This window comes from Felis catus, chromosome B2, assembly GCF_018350175.1.
Source record: "Felis catus isolate Fca126 chromosome B2, F.catus_Fca126_mat1.0, whole genome shotgun sequence".
Classification (NCBI taxonomy): Eukaryota; Metazoa; Chordata; class Mammalia; order Carnivora; family Felidae; genus Felis; species Felis catus.
Window position 1 is genome coordinate 16,041,156 of NC_058372.1, and position 26,623 is coordinate 16,067,778.

General features: G+C 40.8%; 1 protein-coding gene across 6 annotated transcripts in view; it reads right to left on the reverse strand.

Annotated features, from left to right (window-relative positions):
• PHACTR1 (phosphatase and actin regulator 1) overlaps positions 1–26,623 on the reverse strand; it is a 572,878-nt gene that overhangs the window by 519,961 nt on the left and 26,294 nt on the right. For all 6 annotated transcript variants that reach the window (XM_019830233.3, XM_019830231.3, XM_011282184.4 and 3 more), the window contains one exon: positions 14,621–14,767. In XM_019830233.3, coding sequence (XP_019685792.1) covers positions 14,621–14,767 — 147 coding nt within the window. The remainder of the gene's footprint in view (positions 1–14,620; positions 14,768–26,623) is intronic.

The window sequence follows — 26,623 nt, forward strand, 5'->3', positions numbered from 1 at the left end:
ATTAGGACCTATGTGATTTCCTTTCAAAACCATTTCAGTTCTGTGGGGAACAAAACATTTAATATGAAAGGCGCCTGGGTGGCTTAGGCGGTTGAGCTTCTGACGCTTGGTTTCGACTCAGGTCATGATTTCACGGTTCGTGGGTTCGAACCCTGTGTCGGGCTCCGTGCTCAGGGTGGAATTCTCTCTCTCCCTCTCCTTCTCCCCCTGCCTTGCTCGTGCTTTCTCTCAAATAAAATAAACTGAAAAAAATGATAACATGAGTATCTCCTGCTCTGAACCGTGTTATAACATGAAAAGGAATTCTATCTTTTACCATTGGGCTTTTTGGGTTTTTTTTTTTTGCCTCAGTGATACATTTTTTATCAGTTATTAATTAATGTGTGTTTTATTAATTACTACTCTTATATTCCTCTCTGCCACTTGCGACCAAGAGCTTAGTTATCTAAGTACTAGGATGACTGAATTTAAATGAAAGAGTGCTAATAATTTTGAATGAAACATACACAATGTTGTGTAAATAAGTCAGTGAGATATTGAACATATATTCATATTTGTGTACAAAGGGCCGCTGATAGCTTTTCTCTGGACAAATCACCTCTAATAAATGAAGCTGGCAACATAGCAATAAAAAAGCTAATGCAATGCCTGATTGAGTGATTATAGCAGTCTTTTCTGTGTTGGCTAAATTCAGTCATTGTTTCATTTCTACCTCAATATTTCCACTTCACTGTCCTTAATAAGTGGAACCGGGGAGGAGATAGAACGCAGACGTGAGTTGCTGTAACTCTCCTGAATTGCCCCTGTAATTGGGTTTATGGAAGGACTTAGATGATATATGTCTTCATGAGGTAACTTTACAGCAGAAATTGTTCATACAGATCATATTATATGAGCTGTAACAGAGAGGCCAATGAAGTGAGCTTAAGGCTGATTTGAGCTTACTTTGGGTTGACCTGGCATTATTTTTATGGATGGTTCTAGTTGGTCTTAGACGTAACACACACTTCTGTGTCTACGGTTGCTATTTTATCAGACAAGTGATGTCATAGTTTGACTCAGATCTTGGTGGACAAGAAAACCATGAGCCAATCTTTTCTTTCTGGAAATACAAATGTTCTCAAGACGCCAGAAAGAATATTACCGGTGCGACAGGTGCAAATATACGGATAGACTCGGAAAAACAAAAAAGAAATGTTTAAATCAACTAAATGGCCCACCCAGGGAGCGCTGACTATGCTCTGTCTGGTTGCTTCATAAAATGGGGAGGATTTCTGTGGCGAGGAGTCTCTGGTATACAGGATGTAGGAAACACCTTTGGCTAAAACATCAGAAACCACAATAACGATTTATTTCTGCGTATTTAAAATGAATTCCTTACACGAGAAGATAAAGGAAAACTACCTCAGGGCTTTTACAACTTGAAAAAAGCCGGAGTCATTTTGCAGCTTTACAAAATTACAATAATGTATCAAGTATCTAATTTGCTTAAAGCCTATTAACCAAATACCTTTTTGTGTCAAAATGCAGTAAAATACACTCATGAAAGTTATGTGGTATCACAAATTGCACATAATAGGGAATCTGTGATGAGCCACAATTTGGCATGATCTGCATTACCTACATTATAGCTCCAGACCCAGATATCGGTTGAAAACTTTTGCTTTTATATGAATGAAACCCCCTCCAAACTGGGAGACAAAGACACAAAGTAAAAAACAAAACAAAGAGCCCAGCCACTCCTAACTTGGTTTCTGCCTGTTCTATTTCAGTTGAACCCACTGAACATGGAGAAATCGTCTCTAGAACTGCGAAGTTGCCTTATATGAAAGGTGGCCCGGGGCGCCTGGGTGGCTCAGTCGGTTGAGCAGCCGACTTTGGCTCAGGTCACGATCTCGCGGTCCGTGAGTTCGATCCCCGCGTCGGGCTCTGTGCTGACAGCTCGGAACCTGGAGCCTGTTTCGGATTCTGTGTCTCCCTCTTTCTGACCCTCCCCCATTCATGCTCTGTCTCAAAAATAAATAAACGTTAAAAAAATTTAAAAAAAAAAAAAAGGTGGCTCTGAGCGCCATGCCCAAACTGCTGGTGAAAGTCACTTTTTTTTACTGAAAGAGCTGCTTCTCAGCTGATTACAAGCCAGCATCACGACCAGATACAGCAAAGACGTTGCTGGAAGGCAGCATGGTGGGCGATCTGGGGTGAGCTTAGGGCAGCTGGCTCCACAGCTGTGCGAAATGTGTGATTTTGTGGTTTCAGTGGGAGGTAATGATCAGCCCTAGACTTCCTCAGATACACAGGGGACTTTTGAAGCCTCTTCCTCTCGGAAATGAAGATCTTGCCTTGGAAGCTTTGGGTGTGTTGATTAAGGTCAAAACAAGTAATTAGGGCATTCAGTCAGGGAAGGGAGGACACGGTGGAGGAAATGGAAGGGGAGATTAGAAAAGAGGGATGCATCTGGTTATTCAGTGTGTGCCTAAGACCAAGTTGGACAAATGCCTTGCAAGGCCAGTCATTCTAGAGGGCAGTACAGTTACTTTTCATTTCAAAATGACACACACTTGTAAAAATTCGAGCACTCTGTCTCTTATGGATGGATAAGAGTATCCAAAGGCAACCACACGTCATACCATGATGAGAGTTGACACTGAAGGCATGAACATCACCTACATTTATAAATCGGTAGATGGTGTCGTCAGTTTTTCTGGACTCTTGGGCTGTGTTGAATTTTTGGCTATGGCAAAGGCCACATTTTCAGTAGAAGTAATCTAGTTTTCACATTTTCATTCCAGTGCCTCATTCGTGCCACAGAGAGAAATCTAAAGCTGTCCCATTCATCCAGACCACCTCTGTTCCTCGCCTTTGTATATAGTCCTCGGCTATTGGCAAGACATTTTCCCATTTGGTCCTTAAAGTAACAACCAGAATTAGGCAGAGGGTGTTATCTCCGTGTTCGAGGTTGCAAAGATTCAGAGATGGCTTAGCTCGTAAGTAGCAGAGTCCGATTTGGGAATCAGCAAATCTCCAAACCCATCAAGGAACACTTATGCCCCTGATTCAGAAATGAGAAGATGCTCCCCCTGACTCTGAAAAGCTAAGATTCCGTGATTTTTGATGTTCACCTGGCCTTCGTGGATGACTTCTCAAACCGAAAAGCTGTGTTCTCTCTCTTTTCTCCCTCCCTCTTTGCCTTCCTCCTTTCTTCCTCCTACATCCCTTTCTCTGCTCTTTTTTTCCCTTCTCACAAAACACCGCCTCCAAGTTCAGGGGACCACCGGGACGTCCAGTAGCTAGTCTTCTCCATGTGGCCATTTCCATGTGACTCTTTGATATTTCAGAGGTGATCCATTCAACGCCAGTCAGAGGATGGGCTGTTTTTAATGTAAGTTTCCTTAACTTTTAGAGTCTGAGGGTGACTTCCTTTCTCATCTTGGGCCTGTCATACTCATTCAGTACTCTAAACAAGGACTGAATAGAGGTGAAATTAGCTAAGAAAACTTGTTCCTTGTCTGAACGTTTAGGACTTTGTAGCCATTTGGTCTTAGACGATGTGGTAACTAGAAGGACATCTTCCTTGTTTCCTTTTTTTCTTTTCATTCTTTCCTTTATTTTCTTTTTCTTTTGGGTAATATCTTGGAAGAATAGAACCAAGATGAGGCAATACACAGAAATGTAATGGAGCTTGCTCTCCACTTTGTGTCATGAGTACTCACTATATGCCAAGTACCATCCTAAGGTTTTCACGTTTTTCTTTTTTTTGAGAGAGAGAGAAAGCACGCGAGTGGGGAGAGAGGGGTAGAAGGAGAGAGAGAGAAAGAGAATCTTAAGCAAGCTCGACACAGGACTCCATCCCATCCTTGACGGTGAGATCATGACCTGAGCCGAAATCAAGAGTCAGATGCTTAACCGACTGAGCCACCGAGGAGCCCCTAAGTTTTTCACCTTTCATAAAATTATCTGCTCTTCAAAAAAAAAAACTCTCCAAGGTGGTCACCATTATTAATTCCATTGTATAGGTGAGAAACTTAAGAGGTTCAATGTCTTGCTCAAGGTCACACGGCTAGTAAATGACAGAGTGGGGATTTGAACCCAGGAAGTCTAGCTCCAGATATACTCACATAACCACTATCACTACCCTGGAAAAGAGAGGATTCTTCCTCACGGCTCTTCTTCCCACTCTGCAGGGCTGCATTATGACTTCCATGGGTCCCAGTCACTTCTGTCTTCGAAAGCCCCTTTCACCACAGAAAATATTAAAAACTATATATCTATTATTATGTTGGTAGAGAGACAAACATAAACCAGGCTGGATTATACTCATTTTTTCTTCTGACCTTAAAAGAAATTAAAACTGGGGCGCCTGGGCGGCGCAGTCGGTTAAGCGTCCGACTTCAGCCAGGTCACGATCTCGCGGTCCGTGAGTTCGAGCCCCGCGTCGGGCTCTGTGCTGACGGCTCAGAGCCCGGAGCCTGTTTCCAATTCTGTGTCTCCCTCTCTCTCTGCCCCTCCCCCGTTCATGCTCTGTCTCTCTCTGTCTCAAAAATAAATAAACGTTGAAAAAAAAATTAAAAAAAAAAAAAGAAATTAAAACATTTTCTTGTGAGCCTCAAAAGGTATTGCGAGCCTACTCTACCTAAGAGCGAAGTTGGCCTTGACTCTGGAGCTTTTCTCTTTCATCTTGATTCATGTTGTGAAGAGAGTGAATTTACCACATTCTTTGGGGGAATCAGAAAAGATGGGGATTTCCTTGCAAATATTTTTTCTGAGTTCAGAAATAGTGCCTAGAAAGCAATGAGTTAAGTAATGTTTTTAATTTTTTAACTCATTTTTTTTAAGTTTACTTATTTATTTTGAGAGAGAGAGAGAGAGAGAGAGAGAGCGCGCATGCCTGTGAGTGGGGGAGGGGCAGAGACAGAAGGAGACAGAATCTCAAGAAGGCTCCGCACTGTCAGCCCAGAGACTGACCTGGGGCTCAAACTCACAAACCACAAAATTATGGCCTGAGCCAAAATCAAGAGTCGGACGCTTAAGCGACTGAGCCGTCCAGATGCCCTGAATTAAGTAATGTTTTTTAAACTGTGGGTTGTAAAATCACTTAGATGGGTCATAACCAGCATTTTTATAATTAGACTATGTTCGAAGGGAATGGATGGGAAGGAATAGGGTAATGTAGAAAACATCAGAGTTTATTTGCACATATTAAGGGCATTTTGAGGAATATTTTATTCCAATCATAAATATGCATGTGTGTATGTGACGTTAAAGTGCATTTCTTAATGAGTCCTAGCCAAATATATATACATATATATGTGTATATATATGTATGTATATGTATATATATACATACATATATATGTGTGTATATATATATATATATATGTGTGTGTGTGTGTGTGTATATATATATATTTAATACTGGGCTAGGATGCATTCCTGATTCTCTCTCTTTTTTTCCCTTAGCCATGATAAGCTTAAAATGTGACTTTATAGCAAAGTTGACTGTATCAGCTTGCTCTCTTGTAAGAAATTGTGGCCATTTGGAATATGGATTTGAGTCATACAAAAGATGATCCAAATTCCATTTCTTCATCTTATTAGCTACATTACCACTGCTAAGTTATTTAACCCCTTTGTGACTTAGTTGCCACATGGATAAAATAAGGATAGTAATAATCATGTAAATCTCATAAGGTCATTATGAGAAATAGATAACCAAGAGTTTACAAAGCCCTCGGTACAGTAGATGTTAGCAAACACCCTCCATATGCTGACAACTTAAATATATTTTTTAATGTTTTATTTTATTTTTGAGAGAGAGAGAGCCTGAGTGGGGGAGGGACAAAGAGACGATCTGAAGCAGGCTCCACACTGAGAGCAGCAAGCCCGACGTGGGGCTCAAACTCATGAACTGTGAGATCATGACCTGAGCTGACGTCAGACGCTCAACTCACAGAGCCAGCCAGGTGCCCCTTCAATAAATATTTCTGCGCCAGACCTCATTTTTAACCTTAGGCTTATCTAACTGCTCATCTGATACCTCCACTGGGATGTCTAGTAGGCATCTCACGTTTGACATGTCTGCATTTGAATTTCTGACCACTCCCCCATGCCCCCCAAAGGCCCTTTTATCCTTGTGGTTGCTCAGGCCAAACCTTGGATGGACTCCTTGCTCCTTTCCTTCTCTTAACAACTCACACTGAATCCATCATGAAAGCTTGTTGGCTATCCTTTCAAATACATACAGAATCTGACCTCTTCTCACTGCCGCTTCTCTGCCTCGCTGCTTAGCCACCACCATTTCTCTGGGTTACTGAAATCTTCCAAATCAGCTTCCCTGCCTCCTCATGTCCCGCTACCGTCTGCTCATGCCCAGCAGCCCCAGCAATCCTCTTAAAATCTATCTCAGATCGGGTTATTCCTATGCTTAAATCCCCGCATCGTCCCACACTCCACTAAGAGAGTCAAAGTCCACAGTAACCCCCCAGATCCTGTATACTCTGGTCCCTATTCCCTACAAGTTTCTCCAGCCACACTAGGCTCCTCTCCAGGTCTTGAACACACGAGGAACACTCCAGTTAAAGGGCCTTTGCCCTTGCTGTCCTCCACCCATATTGGTAGTGCTCATTCTCTCACCTACTTTGGAGAACGTTGTTCACATCCCCTCTTCTCAATGTTGCCTATCCTGCAGCCCAGCCCTTTCCTTGCCTCTACATGTCTTGTACGCTTAGCTTGCTTCATTTTTGCCTTAACGTCTAAACTATTATACAATGTGTGTAAATATTAGATTGTTTATTGCCCATAACCCACTTTATGAAGTTAAAATTCACAAGGGTTAGATGGGTTTTTTTGTGGTTTTTTGTTTTTGTTTTTTAAGTAGGCTCCACGATGCAGGGCTTAAACTCACGGCCCTGAGATCAAGACCTGAGCTAAGATCAAGAGTCAAATGCTTCACCAACTGAACCAACTGAGTTTGTTTTGATGACTAATATTTTCCAAGTGTCTAAAACATGGCCTAATACATATTTAAGTTCTCAATTAACATTTGTTGAATGAATAAATATTACGATTTCTTCTTACCTTCTTCTACCTCCCCCCTCCCAAAACACAGGGCCCAGATGGAATAAGGAAAATCAAGCATAACACAGCTCTTTCTATACTCTTGATTAAACCATGATTGAGTATTAAACCAACTTGTTATTTGTGTGGTAGAGATCCAGAAATAATGGGCTGTCTATGTCTATAAATGGCAAATGATCACATTGATAAAGTTCAGTATAGTTTCAAAACCAAGATATACATTGGATCCTCATGACTACAATTACAGCCCAAGTATTTACTATTCAAAGATTCTGCTCCTGAATTGTTAGTTTAGGGTACACAAATGAGGCAGAAAAGATCAATAGGAAAACTACAAGCTTTTATACAACACTTGCTTTTATAAATGTTAAATAACTAGTAGTGTGATTATTTCTGTTGTCTTTCGATAGCCTGCGTAGGAAGTCATGCCAATCCATCATCCTTCAATAAGGTCATAAAATTGATTTTGTCTTTTATTTAACTATCCTACGTTATATAAAAGACTTGTAAATTAAAGCAATTAAGATGTCAACATGGCCCACTTTTTTCCCTCCTGAAATCACATCCACTCTATTACCTACTACCAAAGAGGGTGGGGACAGGGATGAAACAAAGGGGGAAAATGCTACAATTCTTCTGCTATCATACGATGAGGAACATGTTGTATCTATCAATAGTTCTTTCAGGGCCTCTTCTGGGTTTTTTTTTTTTTTTTTACATAATACACTGACTATATGTCTCATTTTTCAACTTATCAAGTCACGGAGAAAACTAGCTCTATATATTATCTTCAGTTTTCAGTTGTGTTCTAACTCTTGCTTGTACAATAAACAATCATGAATTGAAGTTGCATATGTGAAGGAGTAACTCCATATGTGATATGAAAATATTTTTGCTTCGTATTAAAATACATGATGGGGTGCCTGGGTGGTTCAGTCAGTTAAGTGCCCAACTTCAGCTCAGGTCACGATCTCGTGGTTTGTGAGTTCAAGCTCCACGACGGGCTCTGTGCTGACAGCTCAGAGCCTGGAGCCTGCTTCGGATTCTGTGTCTCTCTCTTTCTCTACCCCTCCCCCTTCTCAAAAATAAATAAACATTGGGGCGCCTGGGTGGTTCAGTCGGTTAAGCATCCGACTTCAGCTCATGATCTCTTGGTCCGTGAGTTCGAGCCCCGCGTCGGGCTCTGTGCTGACCGCTCAGAGCCTGGAGCCTATTTCAGATTCTGTGTCTCCCGCTCTCTGCCCCTCCCCCGTTCATGCTCTGTCTCTCTCTGTCTCAAAAATAAATAAATATTTTAAAAAATGTTTTAAATAAACATTAAACAAATTAAAAATAAAATAAAAGAACTGTATAAGAATATATTGTTTTGCACCTATTTTAATCAACAGTTTATTTGTTCCTATCAGTCCATATGCCTCTGAAAAAGGAAAAAAGTTCTCTGTAGGCCATGGCCAGGTTTTACAGTTAGAACCTAGAAGATAGGATTATTCTATCTGTGAATTCCAAAGGCATGTATTTACCTTTCCCGGTAATTTAAAAGGATAAAGGGAAAATATAGATCTTATAACCTGTTCATTTTAATTACAAAAGAGAACAGGAAACACTTAAAATGCCAATTGGAAGACTAGATTACTATTTAGTTTTCTCACTTTCCATTTATTGCTCAGATTTCGCCAATACCTTATTCAATCATACAACAAACATTTACAAAGCATCAACTGTGTTAAAGACTCTAATCTCTGAATATTCAAATTTAAAACATTCTAATTAAGACAGTGTATGTAAATGTACCTCCTAGCACATTATTAACTATTAAGAAGTAATTATTAATTATGATTAATATTTATTAATTCTTTTACTTAAGCTTATTTTCATAACTTTGCTGTGATCAAATATTTAAATCACTGCTATAATTATGTTATTCTACTATATGTTTTATACCATAATTAAGACTGCATATAAAAATCAGTGAATATCCAGTAGTACAGCTAGAGTTGGAAGCACCAGTTATTCACAGGTTTTTAGATTAAATGACTTCCTTTTACTTTTTTAATTTTTAAATATTTTATTTTTTCTTTATTTTTAATGTTTATTTGTTTATTTTGAGAGAGAGAGAGAGAGAAAGAGAGAGAGAGAGAATGCACATGTGAGTGGGGAAGGGGCAGAGAGAAAGAGAGAATCCTAAGCTGGCTCTACACTGTCAGCACAGAGCCCAACGTAGAGCTGAAACCCACAAACCCCGAGATCATGACCTGAGCTGAGATCAAGAGTTGGACACTTAACTGAGCCACGCAGGCACCCTGAGACTTCCTAGATTTTAAAATCGAAATCCGTCATCTAAGGGCCGAGTGAACGAAGACTAGAAAAATTAAATGTCTTGTGCCTGGTCTTAGAGGCAGAGATGCATTAAAATCAAGTTTTTCTGATATTTTTCATATAAAACACACTTTCATGGTCTTCCATGAAACCTCTCTCTCTTTCTCTAAATACATATACATGTATGTGTGCGTGTATATATATATATATATATATATATATATATATATATATACATGTATATAATTACAGACAAACTAAGTAACATATCAGTTAGTGATAAGAGAATAGTAATGTAATCCTTAGATGTTAAAAAGAATTTAATAATGCCCAGACCAGAGATCCCAAGAAAATTTAACCATGTAACACAGATTTAGTGTTCAAGATGTCTCAGAAACGTATGGATTGTTGTTGAAACAAAAATATTGTAAGCAGTCAAGTTAAATATTAATGGCAAAAGACTTCCTATTTCTTCATACTGTTAATTATTTACTTTCCCTTACTTTGTTTATATTATTTATATTATTTGGAGTGGTCTTCATCAGTACCATCTGAATGCATTACATAATGAGATTACCAGATTGGTTAGCTTTAAGAACAGCAAAGGAGGAGGGCAGACCCTCAGAGGGCCCCGTAATAGAGGCTTCTGGTCAACTACACGGCCTTCCAGTTGGATTGTGGCTACTGAATGTGAGATGCGATCAGTACTTTCAAGGAGATTTGGGGCTTACAAAATAAAAGCCAGACCCATGTGATCTACCTTCACTTTGAAATCAGTAACAAAAAAACATTGTGAGGGAGACACTGGCATTCTTCAGTGAAAGAGTGAAGGAAGATGCTTACCAAGACCTTCGCATTGGTTGAACGATCTCGGTTCAGTGTGACAGTATTCCCGATTTTGCCTAGGGACAGTTCTCATTGCTAAGTGATGATCTCGCATTCTGGGCAGTCACTTCTCAGTATCATAGATTTTCATACTGTAACTAAGAGATAAAGATCTTCCTCCTCAAGAAAGTTAAGAAAGAGATCCCCTGAGACCAAGGTTATACCCTAATCTGGCTGACCCATCCATTCTTACAGGTGGCCAAAACAAGCCTATTGTGACTGCCATTATCCTCTGTGCCTAGAAGAGTGGAGAAGACCAACAGAAATCAGAAATAGCTCTCCTTGGTTTACATCAGAAACAAAAACTAATCTTGAAGTCCCAAGGACGACGGGCATTCTGAGCTGACCATGCCATTAGCTTAAAATCTACTCCACGCAAAAAGCAATTCCGAAATGTCAACAAAGGTTAAATGTCCTTATGATTAGAGAAGTACTTATTTTTTCTCAAGAGTGGCCCAATATTGGTTTTGGGGTTTAAACAATCCTAAATCATCAGCGTGACTAGCTTTCCTGCTTTTGACACGCCTTTAAGAAATTTTAGATGGGCTTAACTTTTTATTTACAACATTTCCATTCATTTCAGCGTGTAACTGCCGAGAACTTTTCAGTTTCAGCACCCTCTAGGTAGCAAATACCCTTCTACATACTGTCAATATAAAGATAAATAAAACACACTAGCCTATAGGAAAACATCCTCCAGACAGGCTGCAATTCTTCAGGGCACCCACTTCAATGCAGTGAATGCATGACCTCATAAGGCAGGGTAAGTTCTCACAAGCTAAATGTCAATGATGTTCATTACTAAGTGAGAACACAATTAGAAACACTTGCTACTAATAGTGTGAACATACTCTTCTGTTACACGATGTCCTTATAACACATTTTAATTTCTCAGGGAAAAAAAAACCTCTTTCAATGTTTTAAATGAGGTCTGATGTGTCTGTGTAAGTTTCAGCAAATACATTGGCTTAATTTTCTCTACCGTCAGCAAATAACCATTATCACTGTTAGCATAATATACTAAGTGCTGAATAGAAGTTAAAAACCAACAAAAGGGTCTCTTTGAGAAGAATGGAAGTCACGGTTCGGAAAATCCCGATTCTATACTCCGTCAGTTTATGCTGAAACTTGGAGTTTGCATCTTCATAAAGTGATGAAAGACCCACATTTTGGTGCTATTCTTTGACTGACTTGGGACTGGTAGGTGAAGGAGTATAGCCTTCACTCAAGCTGTGGAGTTATTTCTGAAATGATATTATTAAGTGCCCTCAGGGACAGGATGTAGTTGAAAGGATGCATAAGTATTTAATTAGTATTCAAAATGCCCAGTACACGTTATTTGGCAACTATACAGGTTAGCTGAAGGGAGTTGGTGCCCAAAATGATTTCGTGATATCCAAATAAAATGAACATATGTATATTTATTCCATGAAGCATTACTAAACCTCTAAAATATTAAACATGTACTTCTATATAATGAGTGGGTGTGAGAAAGCAAATATTAAACATAAATGGTTTAAACCAAGAAAGGATTTCTCTGGAAAGAATAAACACTAAGTGACTGGGGGGTAAAAGAAGAGTGGGAATAAAGGGCAAACGAAATCTTCCTTGCTTAATTGTTTATAAATTGTTACGAGACAAAGTTCTCTCTATGCCCAAATTATGTAATTTACCCGAAGTGTGCAGGCTCCTCTGTTCAGCAACGCTGATAACGACACTAATAGTTTAATTACAACTTGCTGCTCAAGGAGATAAACAAGGCTGTTTGCTTTTTAAACCAGGGGTTACAATTACTTTTAAACGCGGGGGAAAGGCACATCTGTGAGTAGATCTTACTATGTCAGGAAAGCAACCAGAAACCAGCTGGAAAATAAACAAAGCGCCAGGAGTGAGCAGCCTGCGCAAAATTAGAGCAGAACTGCCTGATTTGAGCAGTGGAGCAGTAGGCGTGAGGCGTAGTAAACAGGCGGCAAATGTAGGTGGGCAGGGATAGAAAAGTTTTTGGTGACTAGATCTCCTGAGTTTTCCCTGGGATTCCATCACTGGGAGGGACTGGGCACCCCTCCCTCCGCTGTCTTGTTTATAGTCACATCTCTGTCACACAGTCCTTCGTTTCAGCACCACCGAGGAAGGACAGCTCCCGTATCTGCAGAACACCGTCCACTGCGACTGCTCTCCCTTCTCTACCAACATCCTCTGGATACACTTTCTCTTTCTTGCTGGTGTCTCTCTTGATTTTGCTTTTAGGGAGATTCTAAGGGGCATATAGAAGAGACTGGGACCTTGTTGGGCTTGTTTATTTCCAGAGAAAAGACAGACAAGTCTTGTCTGAAAAGTCCAATCTTTTAACTGGCCTCCAGAGAAATTTAACCAGAATAAAAGATGGCAAGTCACTGGGTTTAATCTGGTGGCGAAATGGCTCAACTCTCTCAGTAGTAGCTGAAACTTGAAGCCTTCTTTTAGTGTTTTATTTTATTGTTTGGTTGTTAAAAGTAAAACAAGGTAAATAACCTTTACTAACTGCCGCTCTAGCCCTTTCCTCTCCTGTGCTGAGACAAAGACACTCAGGGAATGTACCAGAGTTTGGTAGCAAAGGGGTCAGTGGTACAGTTTCTGAAATCACTCGGCAAGAAAACAATCTCAGTCATAAAAGAAACTCTTCTCTGTCCTTCTGAAGACCCCTCACAACCATATCCTGAATCCTGAATCAAGGATTAACAGTTCCAAAGTGAGACCACAGGCTACACAGCATGCACAAAAATTGCCAAAGCTTCTCCCAATAAAGTCCTCATTTCCCCAGCACTACATCCAGAGGAAAACATTTTAGGAGTGACAAGAAAACATATGATTAAAAACCCAAATCACCAAGACAGGAAAATAAAACACTCCAACCAAGTTGGCTGCTCTGATCCTTTCAGTTACCCTTCTAGTCATGACGATATGGTTCCTTAGCCAACACATCTTGTTTCTCTATTCAGAGTTTTTTCTCTTTTGTCCAAACTTCTCAATAGTGCATAAAATACTCATCATGTGAAGGTTCTCTTTGCTCCAACACATGCACACAACATACTTTCATTCAGTTCCATTTTCAAGGATTTAGTTTCCTAAAGAAAAAGGTATCATCTGGTGTTTAAACTTATTTCGAGGGATAGTGTTCAAGAAAATTCCCTCACTCTTTTTGCAATGGATTTGCTAGAACACTGAGGGACTCTAAAAACGAAGAGACACAGCTGGGGCGGTGGCTTAGGAGTCATTCAGAGAAGGCAGCACTAGGAAGTTATTGTTGAACAACTTCTTCCCGATGATGGTGACCATCTGCTACTAACAGGGGTGATGTCTGCCTATGAATCCGGAGAAGCAGCAGCAGTGGGGACAGCTGACACTGGGCACTTCTCATCAAGTAAGCCTGAGAGGTCTCTCAACTGAAGCATGTTGACTCTCTGGATCCCTCAGTCCTCTCTATGCCCCTTCCTTTCTTCTTCCCTCCCTCCCTTCCTCTCCCTCTTTCTTCTTTTCCCCCTCCCTCCCATGACCCCTTCCTCCCTCCCTCTTTACCCTCCTCCCTCCCTCCTCTCTCCCTCCTCTACCTCAGTTGCCCTTTTCACTTAATTCCTTCTGGGCCACTTTGAGCACCAGTACCAGTGACAGAATCAGATCACCTAACATGTATCCAACGACAATGTTATTATTATTATTATTATTATTATTATTATTATTATTATTATTATCATCCTTCGGGTTGCTCTCCCACTGCTCGGTGGGAAGATAAGGTCCCGTTGGTAGCTGTCAACCCCACACCCTCTCACCCCTCCAACACCGCAGCAGTGGCATCAGCCCAGCAAAATCACCAGCCCGAATGTCACCAACAAGTTCCACCCTGTAGGAGCCCTGCCAGCACACCTCCCCGGCAGAACCTTGCCAGACCCTCCGCCCACAGCCAGTGCACTCGCAGCCCGATCCAGCTCTGGGTTATTCCTATGATCATTGTTATCACTGACAACACTTTCTCCTCCTTATGGAAAGGGGAAGCCCGCGTGTGACTCCAGGGCGGATGTAGAGCTCCACGCACTACCCTCCCCCACCTCTGCAACACACGCGCGCGCGAGCGCGCGCGCACACACACACACACACACACACACACACACACACCCCTCCGCACACCGGCGACACAAAGAGCGAGTGAGCGAGCCCGGCGTCCGGCTGGGTAGGGAGGGGGGCGGGAGGGAGGACCCCGCCGGGAGGGGGACACCCCAGGAGGGGCAGGGGGCTGAGCCAGCCGGCGTGGAGGGAAGGGAGGCGAGGAAGCGGGGTGGGGGAGAGAGCGAGGCGAGAGGGTCGTCCCTACCTGCCCCTAGGTTGAAGGAGATCCTGGCTTCGGCGAGGTACGGCGTGTCGCTCTTGGAGCGGACTCTTCTGATGGGCCGCCGGTCTATATCATCCTCCGAAGATGCCGCCATTAATGTGGGAGGCAGGAGCAGGGTCGCCCGGCGAGCTGAGAGGGAGAAGGAGACGGAGAGAGAGAGGGAGAGAGAGGCGGAAAAGGGGAGGAGGGGAAAGGAAGAGGCTCACGCACGGGGAGGGGGAGGGGAGAGGGGGAGGGGAGAGGAAGGGAACGGGACGGGGAGGGAGGGGGAAAAGAGGGGAAAGAGGAAAAAAAAAGAGGGAGAGAGAAAGAAAGAGAGCAAAGGAGAGAAAAGGGTGAAGGGAGAGAAAGAAAATCCGTTAAGGATTCGTGGACTGGAGCAGAGATCAGGCTCTCTATCCCTGGCTTGCGCCCAGGGCTCCCCTAACTCCTCTTGCAGCCACAGGGCCAATGGGTCAGTGTTCCCGGACTGACACCCCGCCTCTGCCCGCAGCCCCGGTTCTCAGCTGTTGGCACAGACAGGCCAATGCGAAAGGGAAGGCTCCAAAGCAAAGATGCCCAGTCAGCACTGTCCCCTCTCCCGCCAAACGCACTTACTCTGCTCTTCAAGTGCACGCTAGGGTCTCCTTAACCCACAGCGTTCTCTAGACTGAGAATGCCTGGCCAGACACACCAACTTAGGCTTTCCTTGTGTGGATGGAATTACTACCGTTGGGGTGCAAGCCTCGCGGGGGGGGGGGGTCATGGAGGAGGGCACTGCCCCCAGGACACCCCTCTGCTCCCCCTTTCCCAACCCGGAGCTCAAATAAAGATGCAACCTGGTCAGCAATCCTCAGAAGCTTTCTCACCAGCCCCATTGAACCCTAGATGTGGAGGGAGACGAAAAGTCTGTACAAGTTTGGGAGCACTTTGGCAGTAAAGTTTTCAGAGTTGGGACTTTGAATGCAGACCAGGCATACCCACCCAGAATTGAGGGACCCTCTTTGACAGCCACTAACTTCTAGGATGTGCTTGTGTCCACGTAAGTACCTATTCATTTTAACCTTCAACACTCTCTTCGTGTGGTGACTTAGAGGACAAAGAGTCACCTTCGCATTGGACCCACAGTCTCTGTAACCCAGTGCCATTGTTTTTGAAGGAGAGGTAAAGATCAAGGACAGGCTACATTTCTTTGAAAGTTTGCACTGCAAACTTCCCACGTTACCCAGCACGGAAGGAAGTAGAAAGGTTTCTGGAGTGTGACTGAAAATGGTCTGATGCTCCTGCTGAATCTATTGATGGGCTATACCCTTTGATGTCTGCCTTTCTACAGCCTCGGTCACTTGGTCTTTTTTGTGGCCCGATGTTGCCACTCATCTTCCTAGCAAGAGCTCACCTGGAGTACACAGATAAATGCTGCCTTGATTCTCTCCTGGCTACAAAGGAAATCTCAATGTCAAGTCATACCCTTCAATCTCAGAGGAAGAAACGCTGCCCCATCTCTGCAAGACTTCCCTCTGCACTTCAGGGGTCAGTGGGAACTCTCATGAACTCTCATCTCCTGCTCTTACGCTCTAGAATCTTCAGTCTCTCCGCACGGGTTTTTGACTTCCCACATGGAGAATAACTCTTCACCTTGGGAAAAATACATCTGCCCTTGGCCTCACTGCTTCCTGAATCCCTACCACACTATTTCCTTCCCCTTCTGCTTCACCCTCCCGTGGAACTTTTGCCCCACAGGCTCCATTTCTTCACCCTCAACCCCCTCTGTCATCCCCACTGCTGGTTCCTATCCCCCCTCCCACGCAAGCAATGCTATTTTAAAGGTCATCGTGTCCTTCTAACAGTTAAATCCATTTCTGTCTTGCCTTCTCTGAAGTGTGTAGTAAACTATTCTTTTGAAGCAGTCTCCTCCATTGGCTTTCAGTACCAGGCTTCCTCCTGAATGGCTCAATTTCTGATTATTCTCCAAGTATCTGCAATGTTAATTTGAAATTGCTCATCCCGGCATTCAAGGCCGTTCACAACCTGACTCTAATATATTTTTCCAAACTTGTCTCCCATTGTTCTTTCCAGTCTGCCCAGATTTCTCCCAGCGAGTCTGGCTCATTTCTGCATTTCTGTCTTGGCTTGGGCCACACACCACAAATTTCTTCCCTGTAAACTTCGCATGTTCTCCCTCAGGAATGTCAGATAACTGGCCCACTAGCCTTTGGCATAGGACATAGTAAATGCTAAATAGATTTTTTTTTTTAATAAAAGAAAGGAGGAGAGGAAGAAAGGGAGAGAGGAAGAAGAGAAGAGAAAGAAGGAGTTGTTACATGAGTGATGAGTAGCCGAATTTGGGAATCAAATCCTTGTCTGCCCGATTTTTAAATCCTGTGCCCTTAACCAGTATATCGATTTGCTAAGTACATACATTTGGTTGACTAGCCACATTTAAAATTCACTTTTCTATGACATTTGCCTAATTATTATGGCCCGCTTATCTCTGTTAAACATAGATTCAAAATGGATACTTCCTCTCTCAGGAGACACAACCAGGGTATTTGGCTCATCAAATGAACCATGAAGGTGAGTGCTTTTCAATGGCTAGACAGGCTGCAAACCAATATTATGATTGTGACATTTAGGTTCAGGCTCTTAAGGAAGTGGAAACGTAAGGAAATAAATGCCAACAATTCTGAACACTGTGTAAAGTCTACCTCTCTTGAATGAAGGCAGTGCCACTAATTGTTCAAAATATTTGGGATTCTCCACCCTCTTATATTTTCATTCATCAGCCATGTCTTTGAAAAAAAAAAACCTGGGGTGCCTGGGTGGCTTAGTCGGTTGAGCGTTGGACTCTTGATTTCGGCTCAAGTCACGATCTCATGGTCGTGAGATCACGCCCAGTGTCGGACTTCATGCCTGGGTATGGAGCCTGCTTGGGATTCTCTCTCTTCCTCTCTCTCTCTCTCTCTCTCTCTCTCTCTCTCTCTGCCCTTTCCCTGCTCTCTCTCTCTCTCTCAAAATAAACAAATAAACATTAAAAAATTATGGGGCGCCTGGGTGGCTCAGTCGGTTGGGCGTCCAACTTCAGCTCAGGTCACGATCTCGCAGTCCGTGAGTTCGAGCCCCGCGTCGGGCTCTGGGCTGATGGCTCAGAGCCTGGAGCCTGCTTCCAATTCTTTGTCTCCCTCCCTCTCTCTCTGCCCCTCCCCCATTCATGCTTTGTCTCTCTCTGTCTCAAAAATAATAAACATTAAAAAAATTTTTTTAAATATTAAAAAAAAAACAATAAAGCCATTTGCAGAAATACCTAGCCTTAGCTTTCCCTGTGTTTCTTTGATTTTACATTTAATGTTTCTTAATATAGAAAGTACATCTTTGGATTACTATATCTTCTTCTTTTGACATTTTAGGAGATTAAGAGCTTAACATTGCTACTACTTGAGGTATACCTTTCTTTAAAGGAGTCTAAGTGTACTTTCATAAGATTTTATTATGGTCATTTTATGATTGAAATAATTCTCGCTAGACCTACTTTTGATAAAAATGACACAAAAATACTACGTCTACCTACGTGTTCTTGAATTATTTTATCATATTTTTAAATTTTTTTAATGTTTATTTATTTTTGAGAGGCAGTGAGAGACAGAGTGTGAGTGGGGGAGGGGCAGAGAGAGGAGACACAGCATCTGAAGCAGGCTCCAGGCTCCCCGCTGTCAGCACAGAGCCCCAGGATGGTCTCAAACCCACAAACAGTGTGATCATGACCTGAGCCAAAGTCAGACCCTTAACCGACCGAGCCACCCAGACATCCCTTTTAGCATAGTTTTATCTTCCAGTTTTGGACTTCCCCAGTGTACTGTCTCCTTTCTCTCGTCTAGGTTTTCCCATTCTCTGTTCACGTCGCCTCTTTTCGCACATCTTTCGTACAATTCGCTTACAAAATCAATTCCATTTCACGGATCTCCCTCTTATCCAGTCTGAGGACTCGCTTTCGTGGGTTTGTCCCTTCTTGTTTCTCTGGGATTCCTTTCATAGACATGATCTCTTCTTTTTTTTTTTATTTTTTTTAACGTTTTATTTATTTTTGAGTCAGAGAGAGACAGAGCATGAACGGGGGAGGGGCAGAGAGAGAGGGAGACACAGAATTGGAAGCAGGCTCCAGGCTCTGAGCCATCAGCCCAGAGCCCTACGCGGGGCTCGAACTCACGGACTGTGAGATCGTGACCTGAGCCGAAGTCAGCCGCCCAACCGACTGAGCCACCCAGGCACCCCCAGACGTGATCTCTTCTCATAAACTACCTGAGTGACATAAGGGAAGAAGCACTGTGGTGGGGATCCGGGATGCTGGGTTCTGTGCATCTCACCAGACAACACTGGACATCACTCACTCTACCAAAATGGATCTCAGTCACTTCAGCTTGAAAAATACCAGAGTCAGATAACGTGATCTTAAGGCCCTGCCTGGCTCTAATACTCTATGATATTTGCAGCTATTTTTGTATCTCCTTTCCATAAATATCCATGGCATATTTTACCTCTGGATCTCAGAAAATACATTGTCCCTTTGATTTGCAACTAATCATATTTAGGAAACCACATGGTATCCATGTTTGTCTCAAGTGATTTCATATGATTCAAGTCTATTTTATACACCTGTGCATCCTTTAGAATCTGGTTTTTTTCCTCATAGTGTTTCCGTCATGTGGCAACACCCATATGACTGATTGCGTGTGCACATGTGGGGGTTTGGGTGTGTATTCAGAAAGAACTGAATTCAACTGTGATCTCAAGAACTTTTGAATATATTTTTAAAAAGCTTGCTTCTTTTTGAGTAGACTCCTGACCCAGGATGAGGGTCTTTTTCTTTTCTAAAACCAGCCAACATTTTAACACTGAAGACCCTTCCGTGCGTGTGGTATCCACCGTGAGAAACAGAAAAAGAGAAACAATATGGTGGTCAGAAAAGTAGTATTTTGTGTATCCTTCACTGGCATGGAAGAGGATAAAAGTGGGAAGAGAAGGGAGAACGAAAGAGCAACATTCCATCCTAATCAAGAAAACTCTTTAGGTGAGTGAAGCTTTAAAAATATTACTCAAAGTGTGTTTCTAGGACACCCCTACATCGATATCACCTAGAATACTTGTTACAGTGTAGATTTTCCAGGCCCCCAACCTGGACCTACTGAATTTTGAGGGGATGAGAACTCATTACTTAGATTTTCAAAAGGCTCCTAACTAAGTTCATTCTTACCACTTGTATTCACAATAATACCGGAGGTCTTGGTCAATGCAGTGAGTTAAGTCAAAGGAAAGAAATTAAAAAGATATAATGATTGGAAAACAAGAATAAACTGGTGATTAGTTGAATATGTTGGGATTGTGTACATAGAAACCATAAGAGTCCAGGCTCTTAGAAATAATGCCTGCATTTGACAACATTAGTGATACAATGGCAGTATAAAACACCAATTTTGTTTCAACATACTGGCAAAATCAGAAAATGGAATTTAAAAAGAACTATTTACAATAGTGTCAAAACCATCAAATGCTTATGAATAAATCTCACAAAAGATGAGCAGCATCTCTACACGAAAAACGACAAAACATTCCTGGAAGAAATTAATAAGACCCAAATAAATGAGGAATGGTATGACTAAACCATTCTCATGCTCATGAATTAAAAGACACGCTATGTAAAAGCATCGGTCTCTTCAAACCGATCTATAGATTCAATGACATTCCAGTTCAAACCCATTTTTTTCATTGACAAGCTGATTCTAAAATGTATATGAAAATGCAAAGGGATGAGACTAGTCTTATCATGACAAAGAAAATAGCTGTGGAGGATTTGCAGTAGAAGATATCAAGACTTATTATAAAGATATAGAATTCAAAAACAAAATAAGATAATTAGACAAATGGAAGAGAACAGAGAATTTTAAAATGGACCCAGAGATAAACAGTTGCCTGGTTATGACAAGAGCCCCACTGCAGTATTATAGGGTAAAGATGGATTTTTCAATACATAGTGCTTGAACACTTGGATATTCACATGGTGGAAGAAAACAAACCTTGATCCCTATCTCACACCATACAAATTCAATTTCAAGTGGATCATGGACCTAACTGTGAAAGGTAAACAACAAAGTTTCTAGAAGAAAATTTTATCATAGAATATTTTATGACTTCAGCAAAGATTTTTAAATAGGACATGAAAAGCACTAACCATAAAAGAACAAACAGGCATGTTGACGCTATTAAAACTAAGAAATTTTGGGGGCGCCTGGGTGGCTCAGTCGGTTAAGCATCCGACTTCAGCTCAGGTCACGATCTCAGGGACTGTGAGTTCGAGCCCCACGTAGGGCTCTGGGCTGATGGCTCAGAGCCTGGAGCCTGCTTCCGGTTCTGTGTCTCCCTCTCTCTCTGCCCCTCCCCCGTTCATGCTCTGTCTCTCTCTGTCTCAAAAATAAATAAACGTTAAAAAAATTTTTTTAAAAATTAAGAAATTTTGTTCATCACAAGATACAATTAAGAATACAGCATACCAAAAGATGTGGGATATGCAGCGAAAACAGTGCTGATAGGGGAATTTAGAGCACTAAATATTTACATTAGAGAAGAGGAAAAGTCTCAAGCCAATAATCCTACCTTAAGAACTTAGAAAAAGAAGAGGAAAGTAAATCTAAAGTGAGTAGAAGGAAAGAACTAATAAAGATAAGAGCATAAGTCACTGAAATTGAAAACATGAAAACAATAAAAAAGTAAATGAAACAAAAAGCTCATTCTTCAAAAAAAATTGATAAAATTGATTAACTTCTAGCAAGCCTAGCAGTGATAAAAATAGAGAAGATACAAATTACTATTATCAGAAATCAAACTGGGGTAATCATTATAGATCCTATATCTATTAAAAGGATAATAAGAGAATACTACAAACATGTGTATGCACACATATTCAATAGCTTAGCACAAATAAACTACATGCGTTCTTCTTAATTAAAGAAAAGACAGAGGTGCCTGGCTGACTCACTCGGTGGAGCATGCAACTCCTGACTTTGGGGTTGTGAGTTCAAACCCTACATTGAGTGTGGAGATTACCTGAAAAATAAAATCTTTAAAAAAATAAAGAAAAGACATCAGTAGGAGAGTGGAAAGGCACACCACAGACTGGGAGAAGATATTTTCAGTTTCATATACAACAAAGGACTAGTAACCAGAATATATAAAGAACTTCTCAAACAAGAATGAAAAGACAGACAATTCAATATCTTTAAAAAAAATGGACAAGAGACTTGAATAGACCCTTCACCCACAAGAAAATCCAAATGGCCAATAAGCATAAGAAAAAATGCTCAGAATCATTACTTAGAGGTAAATTCAAATAGAAACCTCAATGAGATATCATTACACATCCATCAATTTGGGTAAAACTTAAAAGTCATCCAACGCCAAATTGGCGAGGATGTGGAAGAATTAGAGCTCTCATGAAAGCTGGTGGGAATGTGAACTTGTAAAACCACTCTGGAAAGCTGTTTACACACACAGTATACATAAACATATACTCAAATATGCACACAAATACTCTATGACCCAAACAAGCAGGTCCATAACAGATGTATTCATAACGGCCCAAAACTGAAAACACCCAAATGGCCGTCAACAGAAAAATGTGCAAAACTGAGTGGAGTATCTTCATTACAATGACATACATTATGGGAATGAAGAAAGAACAGACTATCACTAGAAGCAACAAGATAGATGAATCTCATAGGCATAATGTTGAACAAAAGAAGCCAGACCTAAAAAAGTATATGTTGTATGAATACGTATGTATTCCATTTATGTGAAGTTTGAAAAAAAAAAGAAAGAAAGCGAATATACAGTAATAGGAGGTTAATTAAAAAGATAATTCTTGGAGGGGGCACAAAGGAACATTTTGGGATGTAGGCAAGAGTCTATATCTTGATTTGAGTGGTGATTATATCTTTTAGAAAAGGTAATTACTTTTGTAAAAGTTCATCAAATTATACATTTTATATTTGTGCATATCACTATATATATTATATACCAGTAAAAATAAATCTTTGAAAGCTTTCAGCTTACAAAATTATGCTTGCTTTAGTAAAAATTTACTATATGTTTAGAAAAAAAACTTACACATTATTATATAAACAAATATATCCCGGAGAATATGATAGAATGTGGAGTAGTGTAGTTATTTGGCACCAACTATTATCAATTTAAAAATAAATGCACAAGCTCTTTTTGAAAGTTAAAATGCTTCCAGCTTATTAATACACACAAATAAATGTGATAATCCTTGCCTTTGAGTACCAAATATTTACAAAACCACACTATTATGACAATTAATTTTGATCTGATTAATTAAAATAGGTTCCTAATGACTTGGGCCATCTTTGTGAAGATCAACATTCCACTACCCCCCAATTCCATAGGGGTTTTTTTTCTGTCTCAGTCTTAGTTTTGGGATATCATCATATCTATCTTTTACAACCATGATCTCTTTAAGTATTCTGTTCCCAGCCTTCTGTTCTGCATTAAACACAACAACAAATAGCTAGATTGAAAATGCAGATAAGGAACAATGAAAGAATGATGAAAGTAGGCTTCTTGTTATGCCGAAAACAAGGCAGCATTCCCCCAAATTAAGGGGTATGTCATAAGAACACAGAAGCCAGCCTGAAAGGAGTTGCCCCGGTCAAATCTGGAATGATTGGAGCACAAAAAATAATTAAGTCCACTAATGAATGATACATTGTTAATAACGGGTATTCACGAGTCCTACTAATAAATATGTAAGTGGATAAAACTGATACGAATTGGGTAAATAACCAAACAAGTTAATTCAGGAAAGGGGAGGGCTCTTGCTTCCAGTGGAATGCAGAGAGCTAATGCATCAATGTGGAAAAAGTGGAAAAGTTACAAAATCATCATTTTGCAGCCATTGTAATAAAGATCAAGCAAGGACCGGTAACGCTAAGTCTTGGTGGAAATTTTGACGAGGAGCAGGATATTTTCATGATCTGAAAGTTTCTCCCCACAGACTTAATTAGTTCCTAGGGAGAAATGGGAAACCACCTTGACTGGGCAATCAAAGTTACCATCACCAATGGGAGACAGATAGACATTGAGTAGAGAACATACAATTACCCTTGGAGTGTTCCCGCCTAGAATGCATCACCTGAGTAGAACAACGAGGAAGTATCAGAAACTTCAAAAGTAGGAAGCGTTTATTAAAAAGGGGACGGGGGAACTGTATTTTTTAAAAATACTGATGTTCTAAAAGGCAAATTAAGGCTTTGGAAACTTCCAGATAAAAGGAGGTGAAAGATATCTGACCCTAGACTGGAATCTGTACTGGAGTTAGATCTTAGACTGAACTGACTCTAGACTATACCTGTCTTGCAGAGGAAAAGTGCTGTAAAGGACATTCTGGGATCAACTGAGAAAATTGAAATTCAAAGAGCAGGTTACAGTATCAATGTTAAAGAGGTCAAAGACCTGTATTCTGAAAACTGTAAAACACTGATAAAAGAAATTGAAGATGACACAAACAAATGGAAAGACATTCTATGCTCATTGATCGGAAGAACAAATATCGTTAAAATGTCTATACTACCCAAAGCGATCTCTTCATTCAGTGTAATCCCTATCAAAATACCAACAGCATTTTTCACAGAGCCAGAACAATCCTAAAATTTGTATGGAACTGTAAAATACCCCAAATAGCCAAAGCAACCTTGAACAAGAAAAGCAAAGCCAGCGGCATCACAATTCTAGACTTCAAGTTACATTACAAAGCTGTAGTGATCAAAACAGTATGGTACTGGCACATAAATAGACACACAGATCAATAGAACAGAATAGAAAACCCAGAAGAGAACCCACAAGTATATGGTCAATTAATCTTTGACAAAGCTGGAATGGCTATCCAATGGGGAAAAGATAGTCTCTTCAACAAAAGGTGTTGGGAAAACTGGACAGCCACATGCCAAAGAATGAAACTGGATCACTTTCTTACAGTCTACACAAAAACAAAATCAAAATGGATTAAAGATCTGAATGTGAAGAAAAAAAAAAGATTGAAATGTGAGACCTGTATCCATCAAAATCCTAGAGGAGAACACAAGCAGTAGTAACCTCTTTGACATCGGCCATAGCAGCTTCTTTCTAGATTTGTCTCCTGAGGCAAGGGAAACAAAAGCAAAACCCAACTACTGGGACTTCATCAAAATAAAAATCTTTTGCACAGTGAAGGAAACAATTGACAAAACGAAAAGGCAACCTACAGGCTGGGAGAAGATATTTGCAAATGACATGTCTGATAAAGGTTAGTATCCAAAATATATAAACAATTTATGAAACTCACCACCCAAAAAGTGAATAATCCAATTAAAACATAAAGAAATATTTTTCCAAGAAGACACACACATGGCCAACAGACACATGAAAAGATGCTCAACATCACCGATCATCAGGGAAATACAAATCAAAACAATGAGATATTGCCTCGACCTCACACCTGTCAAAATGCTAAGTCTAGGGGGATATTTTGTTGTCTAAAACCAACACAAGAAACAACAGGGGCGGACGAGGATGCAGAGAAAAGGGAACCCTCGCGCACTGGTGGTGAAAACACAAACTGGTGCAGCCACTCTGGAAAGCAGTATGGAGGTTCCTAAAAAGCTAAAAATATGCTACCCTATGATCCAGCAATTGCGCTACTAGGTATTTACCCAAAGAATGCAAAAATACTAATTCAAAGGAACACATGTATCCCAATGTTTATAGCAGCATTATCTACAATAGCCAAATTATGGAAACAGCCCAAGTGTCCATCGACTAATGAGTGGATAAGGAAGATGTGGTGTATATAAATAGACACTGAGTGGAGAACATACAATTACCCTTGGAGTGTTCCCGCCTAGAATGCATCACCTGAGTAGAACAATGAGGATGTATCAGAAACCTCAAAAGTAGGAAGCGTTTACTAAAAAGGGGACGGGGAAACTGTATTTTTAAAAAATACTGGTGTTCTAAAAGGCAAATTAAGGCTTTGAAAACTTCCAGATAAAAGGAGGTGAAAGATATCTGACCCTAGACTGGAATCTGTACAATATACAACAGAATGTTATTCAGCCATAAAAAGGAATGAAATCTTGCCATTTGCAATGACATGGATGGGGCTAGAGTGTATAACGCTAAGTGGAATAAGTCAGTCAGAGAAAGACAAATACCATATGATTTCACTTATATGTAAATTTAAGAAACAAAACAAATGAGCAAAGGGGGAGGGCAAGAAAGAAAGGCAAACCAAGAAAGAGACTCTTAGCTATAGAGAACAAACTGATGGTTACCAGAGGGGAGATGGGTGGGGGGATGGGTTAAAAAGTAGGTGACGGGGATTAAAGCGTGTATTTGCTGAGGGGTGCCTGGGTGGCTTAGTCAGTTAAGCGTCTGCTTTTGGCTCAGGTCATGGTCTTGTGGTTTGCGGGTTCGAGACCAGCATGGGGCTCTCTGCTGTCAGTGCAGAGCCTGCTTCGAATCCTCTGTCTCCTTCTCTCTTTGTCCCTCCCCCACTTGCTGTCTCCCTCCCTCCCTCTCTCTCTCTCTCTCAAAAAACAAATAGACATTAAAGAGTGTACTTGCTGAGATGAGCACCAGGTACTGTATGGAAGTGTTGAATCACTATATTATACACCTGAAACTAATGTTACATTGTATGTTAACTAACTGGAATTTGAATAAAAACTTTAGAAAATATATATTTAGTATAAATGTTCAATTGATTCCAGTTGACAGCTATGCCGTGGTTATAGAACAGGCTATCCTATTCTTATCCTTAGGAAATGAACAGTTAAGTATTAGGAATAAAGGGCTAGGATGGTTTAGAAAAAAATATTTTTGCATATATATATACACACACAAAATCAAATGCACACACACACTTGCATGTATATATTCTCTTTCCCTTCCTCTCTTGTCTCTGTC